Source organism: Equus asinus, chromosome 5 (assembly GCF_041296235.1).
Source record: "Equus asinus isolate D_3611 breed Donkey chromosome 5, EquAss-T2T_v2, whole genome shotgun sequence".
Lineage (NCBI taxonomy): Eukaryota > Metazoa > Chordata > Mammalia > Perissodactyla > Equidae > Equus > Equus asinus.
Window position 1 is genome coordinate 69,483,197 of NC_091794.1, and position 19,950 is coordinate 69,503,146.

General features: G+C 38.9%; 1 protein-coding gene across 4 annotated transcripts in view; it reads left to right on the top strand.

Annotated features, from left to right (window-relative positions):
• USP24 (ubiquitin specific peptidase 24) overlaps nt 1–19,950 on the top strand; it is a 139,237-nt gene that overhangs the window by 24,153 nt on the left and 95,134 nt on the right. For 3 of the 4 annotated variants that reach the window (XM_070509829.1, XM_044770871.2, XM_044770873.2), the window contains exons 2-5: nt 8,636–8,801; nt 10,415–10,482; nt 14,034–14,177; nt 14,819–14,941. In XM_070509829.1, coding sequence (XP_070365930.1) covers nt 8,636–8,801; nt 10,415–10,482; nt 14,034–14,177; nt 14,819–14,941 — 501 coding nt within the window. The remainder of the gene's footprint in view (nt 1–8,635; nt 8,802–10,414; nt 10,483–14,033; nt 14,178–14,818; nt 14,942–19,950) is intronic. The other variant, XM_044770872.2, reaches the window with a different exon arrangement.

Consider the following 19,950-nt stretch of genomic DNA (forward strand, 5'->3'; position numbering starts at 1 on the left):
ACATTATTTTTTAAATTGCTGTTTTAAAAATGCCTGATGGGCCTATGTATCATTTTTATTATAGATCATTGGGTACAACTCTGTGTTTTGAAGTTCTTAAATATGATATTTATATACTCACTTATGTTTAGTGACTACAATCATCGAACTCAACTTTTTAAAATAAAGCCTTTATTGAAATATAATTCACATGCCATAAAGTTTGCCCTTTTTCTTTTTTTTAAGATTTTATTTTTTCCTTTTTCTCCCAAAGCCCCCGGTACATAGTTGTATATTCTTTGTTGTGGGTCCTTCTAGTTGTGGTATGTGGGACGCCGCCTCAGCGTGGTTTGATGAGTGGTGCCATGTCCGTGCCCAGGATTCGAACCAATGAAACACTGGGCCCCCTGCAGCGGAGCGCACGAACTTAACCACTCGGCCATGGGGCCAGCCCCAAGTTCACCCTTTTAAAGTGTGCATTCACAGAGTTGTGCAACCGTCACCACTCTTTAATTTTAGAGTATTTTCAAAAAGAAACTTTGTATCCTTTACAGTCACTCTCCTTTTCTCCCTCTGCCAACCTCTGGCAACCACTACTCTACTTTCTATTTTTGTGAATTTGCCTATTCTAGACATTTCATGTAAATGGAGTAATATATGGCCTTTTATGTCTGGCTTCTTTCCCTTAGCATAATGTTTTTGCAGTTCATTCATGTTGTAGCATGGCTCAGTATGTTTTTCATTTTTAGGGCTAAAAAACTTCATTGTATAAATATACCACATTTTATTCATTCGTCAGTTTTGATGGACATTTAGGTTATTATTGCTTTTTCTTTTTTTTTTTTGCTGAGGAAGTTTTGCCTGAGTTGATATTCGTTGCCAATCTTCCTCTTTTTGTCTGTGAGCTGCAGCCACAGCATGGCCACTGACAGACGAGTGGTGTATGTCTGCACCCAGGAACCCAACCTGGGCCACCAAAGCAGAGCACACTGAATTTAACCACTAGGCTACTGGGGCTGGCCCTGCTACTCTTTGACTAATTACCAACAATGCTGCTATGAACACTCACGTATAAGTTTTCATGTAGACATATGTTTCATTTCTCTTGGGTATATCTCGTGAGTATATTTACGAATAGAATTGCTGTGTCCTAGGTAACTGTGATTAACTTTGAGGAACTGCCAAACTATCTTGCAAAGAGGCTTCACCATTTTATAATCCACCCAGCGATGTATGAAGGTTCCAATTTCTCCACATCCTCCCCAATACTTGTTCTTGTCTCTTTTTTATTTTAACCATTCTAGCGTGTGTGAAGTGGTCTCTTGTGGTTTTGATTTGCATTTGCCTGATGACCACTCATGCTGAGCATCTTTTCATGTGCTAATTACTGGCCACTTGTATATCTTCTTTGGAGAAATGTCCATTTAAATCCTTTGCCCATTTTTTATTGGGTTATTTGTCTTTTTATTGTTGGGTTATAAGAGTTCTCTTATATTCTAGATAAAAGTCTGTTATCAGATACAAGATTTGCAAGTATTCTCTCCCATTCTGTGGTTATCTTTTCACTTTCTTGATGTTCTTTGATGCACAAAAGTTTTAATTTTGATAAAGTTCAAATTCAAAATTTATCTATTTTTTCTTTTGTTGTGTTTTTGGTGTCCTATTTAAGACATAATTGCGTAATCCAAGACCATGTAAATTTACTCCTGTGTTGCATTTTGGGTTAATTTTTGTATGTGGTGTGAGGGAAGTGTCCAGTGTGATTCTTTTGTTTGTGTATCTTTAGTTGTCTCAGCACCATTTGTTAAAAAGGCTAACCTTCTTCCATTGAATTGCTTTTATCAAAGATTAACTAATTTCTGTTGTTACCCATGTTGAAAATCAACTGACCACAAATGTAAGGACTTATTTATGGAATCTGAATTCAATACCATGATCTGTATGTTTGTCTTTATGCCAGTACCACATTGTCTTGATTTCTATAGCTTTGTAGTAAGTTTTGCAAGCAAGAAGTGTGAATTCTCAAACTTTGTTCTTGTTTTTCAAAATTATTTTGGCTGTTCAGGGTTCCTTGCATTTCTATGTAAGTTTTAGAGCCAGCTGGAATTTTGACTCTCATTGCATTGAATCTCTAGACCAATTTGGAGAGTATTGGCATCTTAATATTAAGTTCCACTTCATGAACGTGAGAAATCTTTCCATTTATTTAGGTCTTCTTTAATTACTTTCTCTAATGTTTTATAGTTTTCAATGTACAAGTCTTGTACTTCTTAAGTATTTAATTCTTTTGGTGTTAGTGTAAATGCAATTGTTTTCTTGACTTTATTTTAGGATTGTTCATTGTTAGTGTGTAGACATACAGTTGAATTTTATACGTTGGTATTGTATTCTGCAACCTTGCTGAACTCATTTATTAGTTCTAGTAGGGATTTTTTGGTGAATTCCTTAGAATTTTCTATATACAAGTTTATGTCATCAGTAAACAGAAATAGTTTTACTTCATCTTCTTCATTCTGAATGAATGCCTTTTGTTTCGTATTTGGCCTAATTGCCCTGTTTAGACACTCCCGTACACTGTTGAATGGAAACTGTGAAAACGCACTTCGTTGTCTTGTTCCTGACTTTAGAGGAAGGCACTCAGTCTTCACAATTAAGTGCGATGCTGATTGTAGGGTTTTTGTTTTTTTTTTTTTTTTTAAGATTTTATTTTTTCCTTTTCCTCCCCAAAGCCCCCCGGTACATAGTTGTATATTCTTCGTTGTGGGTCCTTCTAGTTGTGGCATGTGGGACGCTGCCTCAGCGTGGCTTGATGAGCAGTGCCATGTCCGCGCCCAGGATTCGAACCAACGAAACACTGGGCCGCCCGCAGCGGAGCGCGCGAACTTAACCACTCGGCCACGGGGCCAGCCCCTGATTGTAGGGTTTTTTGTAGATGCCTATCATCAGGTTGAGGAAATTCCCTTTTATTTCTTTGTTGATTTTTTTTTTAATTATGAAAGAGTGTTGGATTTTGTGATTATTTTTTCTGCATCTATTGAGATGATTATGTGTTTTTTTCCCTTTATTCTGTTACCGTAGTATATTATATTGATTGGTTTTTGTACGCTAAACCAACTTTGCGTGCCTGCGATAAATCACACCTAGTCATATTGTAGAATCCTTTTTATGTGTTGCTGGATTCGGTTTGCCTGTTTATTGTTAAGGATTTTTGTGTCTATATTCAAGGAGAGAGTGGTCTGTAATTTTTTTGTCTCGTGTTGTCTTTGTCCGTTTTTTTAAGTTGTGATAAAGTATACTTAACATAAAATTTATCATTTTAACCATTTTTAAGGATATACTTTTGTGGCATTACATATGTTTACATTGTTCTTCAACCATCACCACCATCCATCTCCAGAACTTTTTTGTCTTCCCAAATTGAAACAAACTATGTACTCATTAAATAATAACTCCTCATTCTTCCTTGCCCCTAGCCCCTGGCAACCACCGTTCTATTCTACTTTCTGTCTCTATGAATCTGAACTATTCTAGGTACCTCATATAAATGGAATTATACAATATTCGTTCTTTGGTGACTGACTTATTTCACTTAGCATAATGTCTTCAAAGCTCATGAATATTGTAGCATGTATCAGAATTTCCTTCCTTTTAAAGGCTGAATTATATTCTGTTGTATATACACATGACATTTGTTTATCCATTCATTCGTCAATGGCCACTTGGGTTGCTTCCACCTTTTGGCTGTTAGGAATAGTGCTGCTGTCAACATGGGTGTACAAATATCTGTTCAAGGCCCTGCTTTCAGTGCTTTTAGACAGATACAGAAGTAGAATTGCTGGATCATGTGGTAATTCTATGTTAATTTTTTAAGGAACTAACATTGTGTTTTTCACTGTGGCTGCACCATTTTACTTTCCTACTAGTAATGCACAGAGGTTTTAATTTCTCTACATCCTTACCAGCATTTATCATCTTCTGTGTTTTTGGTACTAGCCATCCTAATGGATATGAAGTAAGTATCTTTGTGTGCTTTTAATATCAGGGTAGTACTGCCCTTGTAAAATAAGTTGGTAGTGTTCCCTCCTTTTCTTTTTTGGGGGGAACAGTGTGAAGGATTGATGTTAATTCTTCTTTAAATGTTTGTTAGAATTCACCAGTAATGGCATTTGGTCCTGGGCTTTTCGTTGTGGGAAGCTTTTGATTAGAAGGCATTCTCTTGGTATTGATCTGTTCAGCTTTTCTGTTTCTTCTTGAGTGAGTTTTGGTGGATTATGTCTTTGTAGGAATTTGTCCATTTCATCTAGATTCTCTAATTTGTTGGCATAAAATTGTCAATAATATTCCTTATAATCATTTTTATTTCTGTAAGGTCAATATTACATCCCCTTTTTCATTCCTGATTTTAGTAATTTGAGTCTTCTCTCTTTTTTTCTTGGTCAGTCTAGCTAAAGATTTGTCCATTTTGTTGATCTTTTCAAAGAACCAACCTTTGGTTTTGTTTATTGTATGTATCATTTTTGTCTTTCATTTATTTTCACTGTAATCTTCATCATTTCCTTCCATTCTGCTTCCTTTGGGTTTAGTTTGCTCTTTTTTGTCTAGTTTCCTAAGGTGCATAGTTAGGTTATATGATTTGTAATTTTTCTCTTTTTTTAAAAAAATTTCCCGGTAATCACTGCATCTCACAAGTTATGTTGTATTTTAATTTTCATTCATCTCAAAAGTATTTTCTAATTTCCCTTGTGATTTCTTTTCAATCCATTGTTTATTTAGGAGTATGTTCTATTGATTTCTAATTTTGTTCCATTGTGATCAGAGAGCGTACTTTGTATGATTTTAGTCCTTTCACATTTATTAAGGCTTGTTTTATGACCTGACAGGCTCTATCCTGGAGAATGTTCCATGTACATTTAAGAAGAGTGTATATTCTGCTGTTAATTGCTGGAGTGTTCGATAAATGTCTTTTAGTTTTAGTTACTTTGCAGTATTGTTTAACTCTTTTATTTCCTTGTTGACTTTTTGCCTAGCTCTATCTATTGTTGAAAGTATTAGTCTCCAACGATTGTTATTGAATTATGTCTTTCTCTTCAATTCTGTCAGTTTTTGTTTCTTATACTTTGAGTCTCTGTTGTTAAATGCACTTATGTTTATAATTGTTATGTCTTCCTGATGGATTAACCCTTTAGCATAATAAAAAATTCTTTGCCTCTAGTACAAATTTTCACATAACATCTGTTTTTTTCTGACGTTAGTGTAGGTACTCCAGCTCTCTTTTGGTTATCATTTTCATGGTGTGTCTTTTTCCATCCTTTTATTTTATCTTCCTGCTGTATTCACCTTTTTTATCATTATAAAGTTCCCCTCTTTGTCTCTAGTAATACATTTCTTGTCTTAACATCTGTTCTGTCTGATACTAATATAGCTACTCCAGCTCCTTTATGGGTGCGTGATATTTCTTTTTCCATCCTTTTATTTTAGCCTCTTTGTGTTTTTGGATCTAAAGTGTGTCTATTGTAGACAGAATATAGTTCAATCATTTTTTAAAATCCATTCTGCAAATCTCTGCCTTTTGATTTGAGTGTTTAGTCAATTTACATTTAATATGTTATTGGTAATTATTATTTAATATAATTACTTAAAACAAGATTTGCATCTGCTATTTTGCTGTTTATTTTCTAGATATGTCTTCAATCTTTTTGTTCCTCTAATCCTCCATTATTCTCATCTTTTGTATTAAGTAGTTGTGAGTGTACCATTTTAATTCCCTTGTTTTCTCTTTCACTATATATATATTTTTTTTGGTGAGGAAGATTGGCCCTGAGGTAAACACTTGTTGCCAATCTTCCTCTTCTTGCTTGAGGAAGATTGTCACTGAGCTAACATCTGTGCCAGTCTTCCTCTCTTTTGTATATGGGATGCTGCCACAACATGGCTTGATGAGTGATGTGTAGGTCCACACCCAGGATCCCAACCTGCAAACCCCAAGCCACTGAAGCAGAGAGCATGAAGTTAACCACTACGCCACCAGCTGGCCCCTCACTATATATATTTTTAATTTATTTTCTTAGTGGTTGCCCTGTGGATTACAAATAACATCTTAATTTATAATAAAGTATTTTGGATTAATACCAACTTAATTTCAATAGTGTACAAACCATTGCTTCAACATAGTTTAGTTCCATTCCCCCTCCTTTGTGCTATTATCATACTAATTACATCTTTATACATTATAAGGCCATTAACCACAGTCTTATAATTATTACTTTGTGCATCTGTCTTTTAAATCAGATAAGAATACACTCTTTATATGAGAGAATGATGAGGGGCCGTGGAGGTGGTGAGAGTAAGGTTAATTCCACATTTGTGAATTTTTAGGAGAATAAAATCTGTATAGAAAAAGATTTTGCCAGAAAAATATTTATTAAGGTGTCAGTGTCGGGGCTGACTTGGTGGCATGGTGGTTAAATTTGCGTGCTCTGCTTTGGCGGCCCGGGGTTTGCAAGTTCAGATCCCGGTGTGGGCCTAGCACCACTCATTGAGTCTTGCTGTGCCAGCATCCCACATAAAATAGAGGAGGATTGGCACGGATGTTAGCTTAGTGACCATCTGCCTCATTAAAAAAAAAAGTGTGATTAATTTTTAGATGGTGGAATTAATGGTGGGTTTTATTTTTTGCTGTTCACATTTTCTACAAAGAACATGTGTTCTTATTTGGTAATTTAAGACAAACACTTAAAAGTATTTAGAAACCAAATTAGTTGTTACCAAGTGGAATGGGCTTCTTAAGTAGAGCATACAATTCAAGTAGAGCATATAATTTAAACTTTTTTTTATCACTATAGGTGAATCCCTACATAATTCATTAGATTCTTCCTGTGTAAAATATTGAATTCTCTTAATTTCTGTCTGGCTCTAAAATTCTATGCTTTTATATATTTATCCAACTAAATTGTTTTAATTTTGAAATAATTCCAGATTTATAGAAAAGTCATGCTATTTTTGCAGCTTTTCTGTAAATCTGGAATTATTTATATAACCTTTATATAAATCTTGAATTTTTATGTAACCTTTATTCAGGTTCTTCAAATGTTAATTTTATCACATTCTTTCCATTGTTGTCTCTTTCTGTATGTATGTATATTAAATATACATATATGGTAATGTACATATGTATATGAAAGTATGTGTTTGTTTTGTTTAGATATCATTTATATGGGATTGAAAATTGCTTTCTTCTCTGGTTTTATCATTTCTGCTTTATACTTACGGTCGTTTCTTCATTGAGGCTAAAAGTGATTTTTCTAATGGAATGATATTATTTTGTAATGATTAAATTATAGAGTGGATTGTGAAAATATTTAGGTTTTCACAGAAACTAGAGTAGGCTTTGGGCAGCATGTGGGGAGGAGTTCAGTTTGCTTTATTACAAATTAGCACGGTGAGAACTGATGGAAAGTCTGGCAGTTACCCCACTGGTAACTGATACTTCGTTTGCATGAATTATTTTTCCGTTTAACAGTATGTGTTAATTACCTCCTCTGTGTTAGACACCAGGTTCTGTAGATAGAGACGTAGTCAAGACCAGACAGCATCTCTGTCCTCCTGGAGCCTGGTCTAGTTGGGGCAGACAGGCAGTAAATCACAAGTAAATGTAAACCTCTGTCTGTGAGTAGTGCTGTGAAGGAGGAGTTCTGGATGGTAAGAGTATAAAATCATTAAAGGAATTTGACGTATTTTAGAAGTTTAGGAAAGGCTTCTCTGAAAGGGTTAAGGATGTTTAGGAGTTAAGTAGGTGAAAGAGGGCGGAAAGGTGAGTTCAGGAATAGTAACGTCTCTTGAGATGGACAGAAGGAGGTGGATTTGAGAGAAATTTAGGAGGTCTAATCACCTGGTCTTGGGGCTGCAGAGGGGAGAACAGGGTTTTAAGAAGGAGTCCCTGAGTTCTGGCTGTGCTGCTGAATGAGCGGGGTGCCGTTCAGCAGGATGAAGAGCACTGAGAAGAGAGCCTCACGCTGAGGTTCGAGAAGTTCCAGTGTTTGATGGCTCTGAAGGGGAGGACATACCCAGAAGAGGAGACAGGGTAGGAAGAGCGAGAGCGATGGGAGGAGAACAGGGAAGTGTGCTGTCCTGGGAGGTGAGGGAAGCGAATCCAGCCTCTCAGGAAGAGGGGGCAGCGGAAGCTCAAATATACCTGCAAAGTAAAATGAGGACTGAACGTCCATTGGGTTTAATGATAACGTTCAGTGGGGACTTCAGAGTAGCCACTTAGGGAGAGCAGGGGCTCTGGAGTCTGTGGTGAGGAGGTGGAGACAAATACAGATAGTCCTGAGGATAGATTGGTCCCCTCAGTGAGCAGAGGGAGAGGAGCTGGGGTGGCCGTGGGTGCCGGTAGGTTTGGTATTTCACGAGAGGTGGAGAGAGTTCATTTTTGAAGAATGAGATTAGCTCACCTTCTGAGGGAGTCGGGACGCCACAATGGTGAAAGTTGAGGATACTTGAGATAGTCTTGGTGAAAAAGGTGATTATGAAGAAGCAATGTGGAATCCACACTATTGTTATTAATAGCTACCATTGATTAAGCCTCTGCTCTCTGCTAAATGAAAAGTTTTTAAAGCTACTAATTAGTTTATTTTTTACCATAATCCTTTTTTGTCAGAAGAATGATGAAAATGGAAACTGCTCAGGGGAAGGAATTGAATTCCCTACAACAAATTTGTATGAACTGGAAAGCCGTGTTTTGACTGATCATTGGTCCATCCCTTACAAGCGAGAAGAATCGCTAGGCAAATGCCTCTTGGCGTCCACCTACCTAGCAAGACTCGGTAAGTTTTCAGACCTCAGGACACGTGAGGCTTTGTTGGTAGGAGACCTGACGTTACTCTTAGCTCCTCTCATTGCCTGTCTCTGGAATCTTAGGTCATTTGCTCTCTTAATCCTCTGTGGAATAAAAACTTCGAATTACATCTGCTCTTTTCTTCTAGCTCCAATAGGGTGCAAGATTCTTTAAATGCAAGATTCTTACGTTAAATGTACATACATAATAAATGTATGTGCACATGATTAAAAAGCTTTATATAAACTGAAATTAACGTTTTCCACAGAAGCTTGGGGCGCTTTAAATTAAGGCTCACTTCAGTGGCTTTTTTTTTTTTTAAAGAAGAAAGTAATATTTAACAAATATTTTATGCTTATTAAGAGCTTGGCACTGTCTTAAGTGCTTTACAAATATTAAACTAATAGAGTAATAAAATATCAGTAGATTGGAAGAATGGGTATCAATAGAAGGAAACTTCTATACTATGAATAGGAAATTATTTTTCATATTGAATTTAGTTATAAAATAAGATGAATTGGGCCACTGTTTTGTGATTTTTTTTCTCATTAAAATTGTGCAAAGTTTACTGCCATGATTCAGTATGAGGCAGATCAAGGGGAAATATTTTGACTACGATTAGGTTTCATGCTAATAGGCTCTTGTGGTGCGTTTATTCCTGGCTTCTCAGCGGCAGTATTTATTCAGTGCCTGTTAGGATGTAGGTACTGTGCTAGGCAGTGGGTCTGAAAAAAAGAACTTGTGTTCAGCAGTATTCCTAATGATAAGCAAAATCCCTAATTGAGTTTTTAAAAAAAGTATTCCAAAAGATAATTTTAAGGTGGATTCATTCATTCACTTGACAAGTATTTATCACTTACTCTGTGCCAGGTGCAGTTCTGTGCATTTTATTACACAGAGTTCATCAGTTTATTTGAGGGAAGAAGAGTGATTTGGGCAATTATTAAGAATATTTGAGGGCTGGCCTGGTGGTGTAGTGGTTAAATTCGCGAGTTCCACTTCAGCAGCCCAGGGTTGGCAGGTTCGGATCCCAGGCCCAGACCTACACACCACTCATGAAGCCATGCTGTGGTGGTGTCCCATGTACAAAATGGAGGAAGTTTGGCACAGGTGTTAGCGCAGGGCGAATCTTCCTTAAGCAAAAAGAGGAGGATTGGTACAGACGTTAGCTCAGGGACAGTCTTCCTCAGGAAAAAAAAAAGAATATTTGTGTTTTTGTTGTATTGTTTAGAAAAACAATAATGGCTATTAAGTAGTTACTCTTGATGTGTTATTAGCTATTTAATCAGATCATTTGAAGTTACTCTGACATGGAAACATCAGTTCAACCATTTCAGTTCTAACTCGTATTTGTTTATTATACTATTAACAAATGTATATTAATAAGAAATGTTAATAAATATATTGTTTAATAAATAAATACTGATTGTTTCTCAGACTGTTCCTTTGTCAAAATTTCTATATTCCTCTTTTGATAATACCTTAAGAATGAAGGTTTCTTTAATAAATAGTTCTAGGTGTATGAATTTGAAATGATATATGTGATTTCTACAGACTGCCTAAACTCTGAATAATGCATATCCTTTCATTTCTTTTACTAAGGTCTTTCCGAGTCTGATGAGAATTGTAAAAGATTTATGGATAGGTGTATGCCTGAAGCATTTAAAAAGGTAAGAGAGATGCGCTGGCCTGATTCTTGGGGTGGGGTGAAGGTGAACAGTCTTTTTGCTTTAGTTTTAGTTTTTATGTGTGAGGCCAGTTCATGAATCTTGCTCAACTGAGGAACCCTCTAATATGAAAAAGAAGGTCTGGATTTGGGCTCGTAAATCATTTCCTTCTTTTATATTTAATGATTGCACGCGTCTTTGGTGGCTCTCACTTTTACTTCTTTCTATTTAACTGTTAAAGAATAGGTTAATAGGAAGTTACACGTCTTACTAAAACTAAGGATTGTGGCACTTAGTTAATATTGATTTCTCGAAATAGAAGCCATTTTACACTTTCTCTGCTGAGACGGAAGCAGACGTTTTAAACTACAGGAAGTGTGGCTGGGCTGGGCGTCTGACTGGCCACCTGGTGCGGAGGGTTGAGCCTCTCCCGTGTCAGTGCCGTGCCTCTCCCGTGCTGCTCCCGTCTCTCGTGGAGGCAGGCTCTCCTGACGGCGAGAGCAGCAGTAGCAGCCTGTGTGTCTGCAGGCAGTCGACCTCAGCGTGGTGTGCTGTCAGGACGTGAACCCTGCGCCCCGGGGAGCAGGGCCGAGGCTGTAGACTCTTGCTCTCCCCGGCGGATAGCTGTGCTGCCTCGGAGAAGCAGCTCCAGAAGTCTCTGTTGACTCAGTGGATGAGTCTCCTGCTGGCTTGTACTTCTGGGTTTTAATATCTGGTTTTGTCCCATATGCGAGTAAGTCACTAGAACTACAGATGGATAAAATTTGTATTTATCTTAAAATCCAGTAAAATAAGCTGTTCATATGTGAACTGTTATTCCCATCTGCATCTTGATAGACAGAATACTCCTTGATTTAAGGCTTAAAAAATAAAATTAATTTTAGGAACAAAAATAGCTTCATCTTCAAAAAAGGAGAAATTGTTTAAAATTGTCATTTGTGCAGGGACTATATGAAATCAAAATTTATCTTCATTTTGGATCTGTAGTTTAAAATTATTTTAAACTTTTAAGAATTCTGTTAAGAATTATAGTAGCTTTTTTCTCCTTTTTTCTTTTTTTTGGTGAGGAAGATTTGCCCTGAGCTAACATCCATTGCCAGTCCTCCTCTCTTTTTGTTTCACTTGAGAAAGATTGTCACTGAACTAACATCTGTGCCCATCTTCTTCTTCTTTGTATGTGGGAGGCCCCCACAGCATGGCTGATGAGTGGAGCAGGTCCTCGCCCAGGATCCGAACCTCCAAACCTGGACCACTGAGGCATAACGTGTAGAATTTTAACCACTTGGCCACGCTGGTTAAATTTAAAAGCAGAATTTTTATAATGTAACATACTGTGACACCTATCATAATGTATACATAAATTTAAAGAGAAAGAAAATACAAGTTTATTCAGAGTTGTGGGAAGGGACTTCTTAGTGTAAGGCAAGGCCCCTTAGGTTGCCAGTCCCCAGATCCTAAGGCCGTGTGGAGTCAGCCCACAGCACACTGTGTGTTGGAGTGTAGCACTCTGTCTCTGTACGCACATGCTCCAGAGCACTGTTTGATGTCATGCCCTCCACTGTTTGTCATCGGATAGTAAATGGTCAAGTGATTGGATTTTTTTCTGTAAAATTATGTGCACAAAGGTCCCCTGCGTTATGTTGTTCAGTGTCGTGTAACAAATGTATGTGTTACATTCTCTTAGAGGTTAGAGCTGTTTAAAAAGGCTCTCCTCCCCATCAATAAGGCAGACTTTTTTTTTTATTAAATCAGAAAAGCTATGAATTCTCTGTGCTCTTCTTGGCTGCCAGAAACCTCAGTTGGCATTGATGTAATTGGTGTTGTTCCCCTCGGCTGTTTCCTGGTTTGATGACTCTCCTTCTACCCTATTCTCTAGGCTTTTCTTACAAACCGACTCAAAATTTTTAGAGATAAGGGTATAAAAATAAGCAGTTGTATAAATAAGGTACACTAAGGACCTTTGTTGTTGTTTCTCCTTTCTTCGCCTTCCTTGCTCCAGCTGGCCTGGGCTCTGTCCTGGTGTACCCAGGCAGGGAGAGCAGTCGAGGCCTGACCGTGTGTGCAGTGCTGTTGAAGCCCCGTGTGCATCTCCCCACGAGGGCCTGTCTCCCCGCCTCTCTGGAAGGCAGCTGGAACTCATTTTCAAAGTAAAATCTGAACACATGAGATGGCAACAGTGGGAGAGGGGCTTCATCCACATAGGTTTTATTTTGTAGTCGCATGAAGCTTTTTAAAATGTTAATCTGTTTCATTTTGCCTTGTTATTTAGTTTTTAAGTATAGGAAGAATATATAGGCAAAGGAAAAATTCTTGCAAAAAGTAGCAATTCATTGGTTTATTTAAAATCACTCTTGTGATTATTGCTCATTTGAGCAAATAGTCCAGCTAATTGGTATTTAGAAAATCTGAAACTAAGGTTTTCCTCTGTAGCTAAAGAAGTTTGGGCTGTTTCAGGTTGCTCTTGTGAAAGGGTGCTCATTGTGGCCAAGGTGGAGTTTTTATTGCACAGTATTTTCCCTCCGAAGGGAAATCTTACAAAAACATGAAACCACGATACCAATTTGCGGTTATTTTATTGAGTGAAATCCTTTGATTTCTCATTCCCCGTTCTGGCAATTGTTTCCAAATTAGACTTCCCCAAGGACTAGAAGACTGAGGATTGGGGAAATCCAATGATGGTGATTTTAGATTCATCTGTGTGGCTTTTCCCTCGTTTTTAACAAATCTGTGCTGAGAATAAGATGCACCATTGTTTTATATTTTATGTTTCATATTTAAGAAAAATAGCGGCAAAGTAAACATTGTTACAATGCCTTATCACTTAGAGCTATTTTAGCTTTGCTTAAACATTTTTAGAAATTGAATGTTACTTTTCTACATCCCACAAAGGAAAATACAGGCAAAATGAATTGGTACGGTGTTTCTGAAATTTTTTTCAGACTCTCTGGTCAGCAGGTGGGAAGATGCAGCGTTGTTTCTGGGATATAAAAATGTGAAAAGAATGTGTGTTCAAATCCGTGAACTATAGCATCCATTTCTTAGATTCCAGGAATATTAATAGTGACAGCCAAAATGTAATACCTTACTGTTTATAAAATACCTTCACATTTGTTTTCTCTTTTGATGCTTGTAACGTCTGTGTGAAGTGGGCGGGAGGTAAGCCTCTCTAGAGCTGAGAGGACTGAGCCTCCGAGAGCTCAGGCAGATAGAACAGCCGCCCAGCTCCGAAACAGCAGCACCGGGAGCTGACCTGACGTCCTTGCTTGTGCTGCGCCACTGACCTCCCCTAGTAGTAAGGAAAGGTAGAGGAGAACATAAAAAGTTTCTTTTAAACAAACTGCTTTAATGTCAGGGAATTAAAGTTCAAAAACAAAACTCAGTGTTGACTGTGAAACAATGAACAAGTAGATGGACTACAGCCATGGTCTTTTAAATAAACAAGTCATGTGCATAAAAATAAGTATCATGGTAATAATCTCTTGATTATTCAAGATTGAGCTGATAAACTATCGTTTTTCTTTCCAAGTTGGACTAAACTGCTCTCTGTTTTGTAGCTCCTGACATCGAGTGCTGTTCACAAGTGGGGTAGTGAGATCCATGAAGGAATCTACAACATGCTGATGCTGTTAGTAGAGCTGGCTGCCGAGAGAATAAAGCAAGACCCGGTCCCCGTGGGTCTCCTGGCTGTGCTGACAATGGTAAAGCATTCCTAAAGGGAAGTCCTTTGTGTGTTGATTTGGTTTAAAATACCTACTGTCCTCTTACATCATTAGTAATGGATGACAATGATATTATCCTAAAAGATACTAAATTAGCTGTCAGGCTCCTTGCTTTTTATTTTAAAAGCAGAGAAACCATTCTGCATTTTCAGTTTTCTAATTCTAATAGCTTTTTCAGCTCTTGGAAGGATTAAATAGCTTTCCCTCATGCATCCATGATTCTTCACACAGTGTTCACGCAGTTTGGTTTCTGGCCTTTCTTCCCGACTACTGACAGTAGCCCCAGGAAGAAGGCGTGCTCGTGTTTTCCCCCAGCTTCTGTCTGCACCGCCTGTCTGCCCAGCTCTGCCTGCGGCTGCCCTGGGAGCACTGGCATCACCTTGGCTCAAGTCAGACCTCTCGTCCATTACCTCCTCTCTCCTCACAGCAAACGTTGAACAGGACGGGCGAGCACCGCTTCCGTGCTTTGCTCCCTGCTCTAGCTAGGAATGTGCTTTGTGGGATACTGAGGATTCTGTTAACAAAGGAGTCCAAGGCTCTATTTTTATCTTCTTTTCTAACGCTAATATGTGTTGCTATAGAAATAGATAATAATGTTTCACTGTTCTCTTCAAATACAGGCTTTCAACCCCGATAACGAGTACCATTTTAAAAACAGGATGAAAGCATCTCAGAGGAACTGGGCAGAGGTGTTTGGAGAGGGAAATGTGTTTGCTGTTTCACCTGTATCTGCTTTCCAGAAGGTAACATAGTTTCGTTTCATCTTTTTATAAAGAAATGTATTGAAAAAGATTTTTTGTGCTATAAAAACAACAGTTTACTTGGAAGGATTAAAACAGTCTCTGAAAAATGACAAATATTCCATAAGACTCATAAAATTGCTTAATATTTTTTCAGATATTGCGTATTTTTCCATTACTGTTATCTAACGTCATGAATAATTTTATGTATTTGAAACAGTGTTTAGTGAGATGAGAAATGGCTGCCTGACATCAGTGCCCTATTTATTGAATGATCAGAACCCCAGTTTAATGGGTGTCCCAGTTTCTTAGAGATATTTCAGAGACTAGAGCACTTGAATCATTTGAAATGACTAATTATACCTAGAAAAAACAATCTAGAAGTTAGTCTCATGTATACTTTTCTTTTAAACTCTGTAGGGATTAAAGCTTTTGTTTTTTCAAGCACAGAACCAGTATCTTTATTTTTATATTCAAAGGCCTATGATGTGCTAATAACGTTATACTCACAAGGAGTACATAATTTAAACAATCGTCTGATCAAACGCTATTTGTTTTTTGAGACATAGTTGAAAGAAGTCAATTTAGTAGATTGAAAACTTGTCCATTGCTTTAGTAGAAGCAAAGGTGTAGGTCATTAATCACCTATTGAACATGTACGGTCTGGCCTTATTCTAGGTTTTGGAGATATAAATAAATAGTCCTTGTCCTTAATATAAAGAATAATAAGATATGATTCCTAACTTTATAGCATAGTGGGGGAAATATGAGACCAAAAAATTACAGTATAGTGAACAGCAGGCACAATGATATGTATTGTGCATAGAATACAAAGGAGGGCATGGTGAAAGCCATCTGGGAGGATCAGGCAGTACTCTGGAGTGGAGGCAAGAGCTGATGGAAAGGGTGGTGAGTGTGTGCTGTGGAATTTAGTCCCCACAACAGCTCTGTGAGTTAGCTACTATTTTTACCCCCATTTTGTAGGTGAGAAACAGAGACACACAGAAGTTACACACTTGCCCAAGTCCATATGCCTAGTCGTGGGAAGAACCCGTGTAACACAGTTCCACAGTCTCCATTCTTTAGCTCTATGCAGTCCTGCCTCCCAGAATATTAACTCTTCTCCTCAGTCTTACTGTGAGGACTGCGTGACAGCATGTATACGAACACTGGGCGTGTGGTTCAGTAGAGTGAGTGCTCAGCAGGGGTTCATTCCCTGCCCCTCAGGTTGCATGTGCAACAGCTGAGATCAGAAAGGGTGCAGTCTTTGATTCCTCTTGTCACTGTCAAGGATGCTGTCTCCTACAGAGGCTCTAGATGTCCTCTCTTGCCTTCTCGAGCTTCGTGCTGCTTAGGTTTTTCTGTTCTTTCTGTGGTATCCTTGGTCTTCTCCCCTCTGTTGGATGATTACCATTATATACAGCATGCTCTAGCATTTCCCGTCTTTAAAAGTTCTGCCTTTGATGGCGCACCCTCTCTACTCAGCATGCTTCTCTGCGCCTTCATCACCGTAGCAGATGAAATACTCCGCCCCCTCACCTCCCAGTTATTCTGTTAGCAGTTAGTCTAAAATTTTAACTTCGTGACTAAACAAACCTAAATTTCATCAGCATCTTTATCCTCCTCTGAGCACTACATAAAGACCTTAGAATGTCTGGTGTTCTCACTGCCCACCTCACTCATCTGTTGTCCCTTTGTCCTTGTTGTCTTCGTCCTCTCCTGTCTGGTTTTACCCCTCAGATAGACACCATCATCATTTTATACAGTGTTTTGACTCAGCCGTATTCATATACTGTCTCTCTGAGTGCCATTCCCTCTGGATCTCAGACCTTCATTGAGACAATTCTTCTTCCAGAAGTGCATCCTGTACAGTGTCCTTTAGTAAGGGTCTATTGTGGTTAAGTCTTTGCTTTTCATGGCCTGAACTTTATTCCCCATTTCTTGAAGGATATTTTCACTGGGTTTTAAATTCTAGATTGGCGTATATTTTCTGTCAGAATATCATTTCTGTGTCTCCTGGCTGTAATTATTGCTGTTGAGAAGTTGGTTGTTGGTCTGACTGTTGTTCCTTTGTAAGAATTCTGTTTTTGCTCTATGGATTTTTTTGAGATCTCTTCCTTCTTTTTGTTGTTTGGCAGTTTGACTCTCATGCGATTAACAGAGGTATTCTTTTCATTTATTTTGCCTCACATTCATTGGGTTTCCAAATCTAATCTCTTGTATCAGTTCTGGAAAATTCTCAACTATTATCTTTTTAAATATTACCTCTTTTTTATTAGTCTCTCTTCTTCTGGAACTTTGATTAGATACATGGTAGATCTTCTCATTTTGTCCTCCTTGTCCCTTAACCTTTTTCATATTTTCCATCTTTTTTTCCTCCTTGTGCTTCGTTTTTGATCATTTTTTTCAGATCTGTGGTCTAGTTCACTAATTTTTTCTGTTTGCCCAAATATGCTGTTTAACCTCATTACTAAATTTTTCATTTATATAAATTGTTTGGTAATTTTTTGACTCTGCTTAGTCAGGTTTTATCTCATGTTCTTGACTCTTATTTTCAGTCTCCTCCTTGTTTAATGCTTAATTTATATTCTGCATCTCTTGATATCTACAGGTCTGATTCTGCCGACTTTTACTCACTTGTTTTATGTATGTGTATGTGTGTATAGAAACGTATTTATACTTGTGTGTTTTCCTGCAAATTTAATCTAGGAGGACTTTTTGAGGCCTGAGTTGAAACTTCTTTCCTCCAAAAAAGATTTCTTTCTTCCAGGTGCCTGGGAGCACTACGATCTGAGGCAACTTTAGAATAAATTCTCAGCTTAAGAGTTTTCACTGTAAAGTCAGTGTGAGTTTGAGCAGCAAAGCCACATAAGGGCAATTTTGTGGTTACACATTCTTGGAGAATGTTTTTCTCCCCTCTGTCCAGTACCAAGGTCAGGGTAGACAGGCTTCCTGGTTGTTTTCCCTTTCTGCAGGTAAATTTTCTTCAGTTCATCTTAACCTGAGGAGGTGGCCATTGGCTTCCAGCTTCACGTGACAGTCTCCTCTAGTCTCCCAGCCTCACCCTGGCTTTTTGTTCTGTTTCTCAGGAGTTGTGAGGCTGTGAAGATGGAAGCTAGAGGCCACCACAGTGAAAAGCTGGCCTCAGAGTTTGCCTGCCTCACAGGATTTCTGCTTTCTCTTTGTTTTAAACTTCTGAGCACTTTGTGCCAGCTCAACTGTATGTTTTTGTTTGGTTTTTTTTGAGGAAGATCAGCCCTGAGCTAACATCTGCCAGTCCTCCTCTTTTTGCTGAGGAAGACTGGCCCTGAGCTAACATCCGTGCCCATCTTCCTCTACTTTATATGTGGGACGCCTGCCACAGCATGGCTTGATGAGCGGTGCCATGTCCACACCCGGGATCCAAACCGGCAGACCCTGGGCCACCAAAGCAGAATGTGCTCACTTAACCGCTGCGCTACCGGGCCGGCCCCCTCAACTGTATGTTTAAAAAATTTTTCTCTAATGTCTTTACCCAGTGATGTTAGTTATTTTCAGTGGGAGAGATGCTTAGGGTGGCTAGACTGAAGTCCGCCTCTCCCTTCAGGGCACCCCGTTCTGCCCTCCTCCCGCCGCTCTGCTGAAAGCATTCTGAAAGGCCCTGACACCTCCGTGCTTCTGGATCCAGATGAAATATCTCTTGGCCCTGTCCGCAGCGTTGGTCACAGCCAGTATCTCCCTCTTGAAACCGTTTCTCCCTGCAGTCTCGTGCTTTTCTGCTACCTCCTAAGCCACGTTTCCCCTCTTGACTCCTTCACCTCCACCCAGGTTTGATCCAGGCGCTCCTCTCTATGTTCACTGTACTTTCTCTCAGAAATATCTTCCATTCTCATGGATTTAAATGGCGTCTTTATGCTGATGGCCCTCCATTTATATCTCTGTGGCCCAAAGCTCCTCACTGAGCACACCAGACTTGAAGAGCCAGCTCTCTCCTCCTGGTTGCCTCACAGACATCTGAACTCAGCGTGCCTGACGTGGAGCTTCACTGGTCTCCCCAGCCTTTGTTCTTCTCCCTGTCCGTGAATAGCATCACCGTCTACTGGGTGCTCAAGCCAAAAACATACGCGTCAGTCACGATTTATCCCTTTTTCTCATTCCTCATATCCAAACTAGAAACAAGTTCTTTGATTTAATCTCAAATAGATCTTCACTTGACTTCTCTCTGTCTATTCTGCTACCATCCTACTCCAACACCCTCACGTCTTATCTGCTTACCGCACTCACTGGTCTTCTAACTGGTATCTCCACTTTTCATTCTCTCATTCATCTGTTCCATTCCATTCTCCACATGACAGCAAGGGTGGTCATCCTAAAACATAAAATGTATCACTCTCTTGCTTAAAACGCTTCTGTTGCTTTCCTTCTAAGCACAGTCTCTGAGTTTCTGCAGGATCTGGTTTTTACCTCTCTCGGCATCTTCATCTGTGCCACTCTCCCCATCTCACTGTGTCCCAGCTGAGAGAGTTTTCTCTCAGTTCTTCAAACAAGTCAGGCTCTTTTCTGCCCTCCCCAAACAGGACCTTTGCCGTTTCAGCCTCTCTGCCTGGACTGTTCTTTGAGAGGCTAAATCTTTCTCCTCCTGTAGGTTCCAGCTTAAAGGCCACATCTTCAGAGAGGTGTTCTGTGACCACCACTCTGCACAGAGCAGGCTCTTTCTATTTCTCGTTGGAGGACCTTCTGTTTTCCCTTTTGTGGGGCTTAGCACCATCTGGGTGATCTGATGTACGTGTCAGTTTACTTGTTCTTGTTGACCCTGTGGGATATGAGCTCCGTGAAGGCAGTTGCCTCATCTCTTCCCAGTCACTGTTCCATATCCAGGCCCTGGAACAGTGAGTGCTTAGGAAAGAAAGAACAGGAGAAAAGAATGAGCTATTCAAGGGCGCTTGTTAATGGTGCAGCTAGGACTGAAACTTTAATCCCTTTATTCCTGATTTGCTACTCTTTAGGTTAGTAATTCTTAATTTCTAAAATGT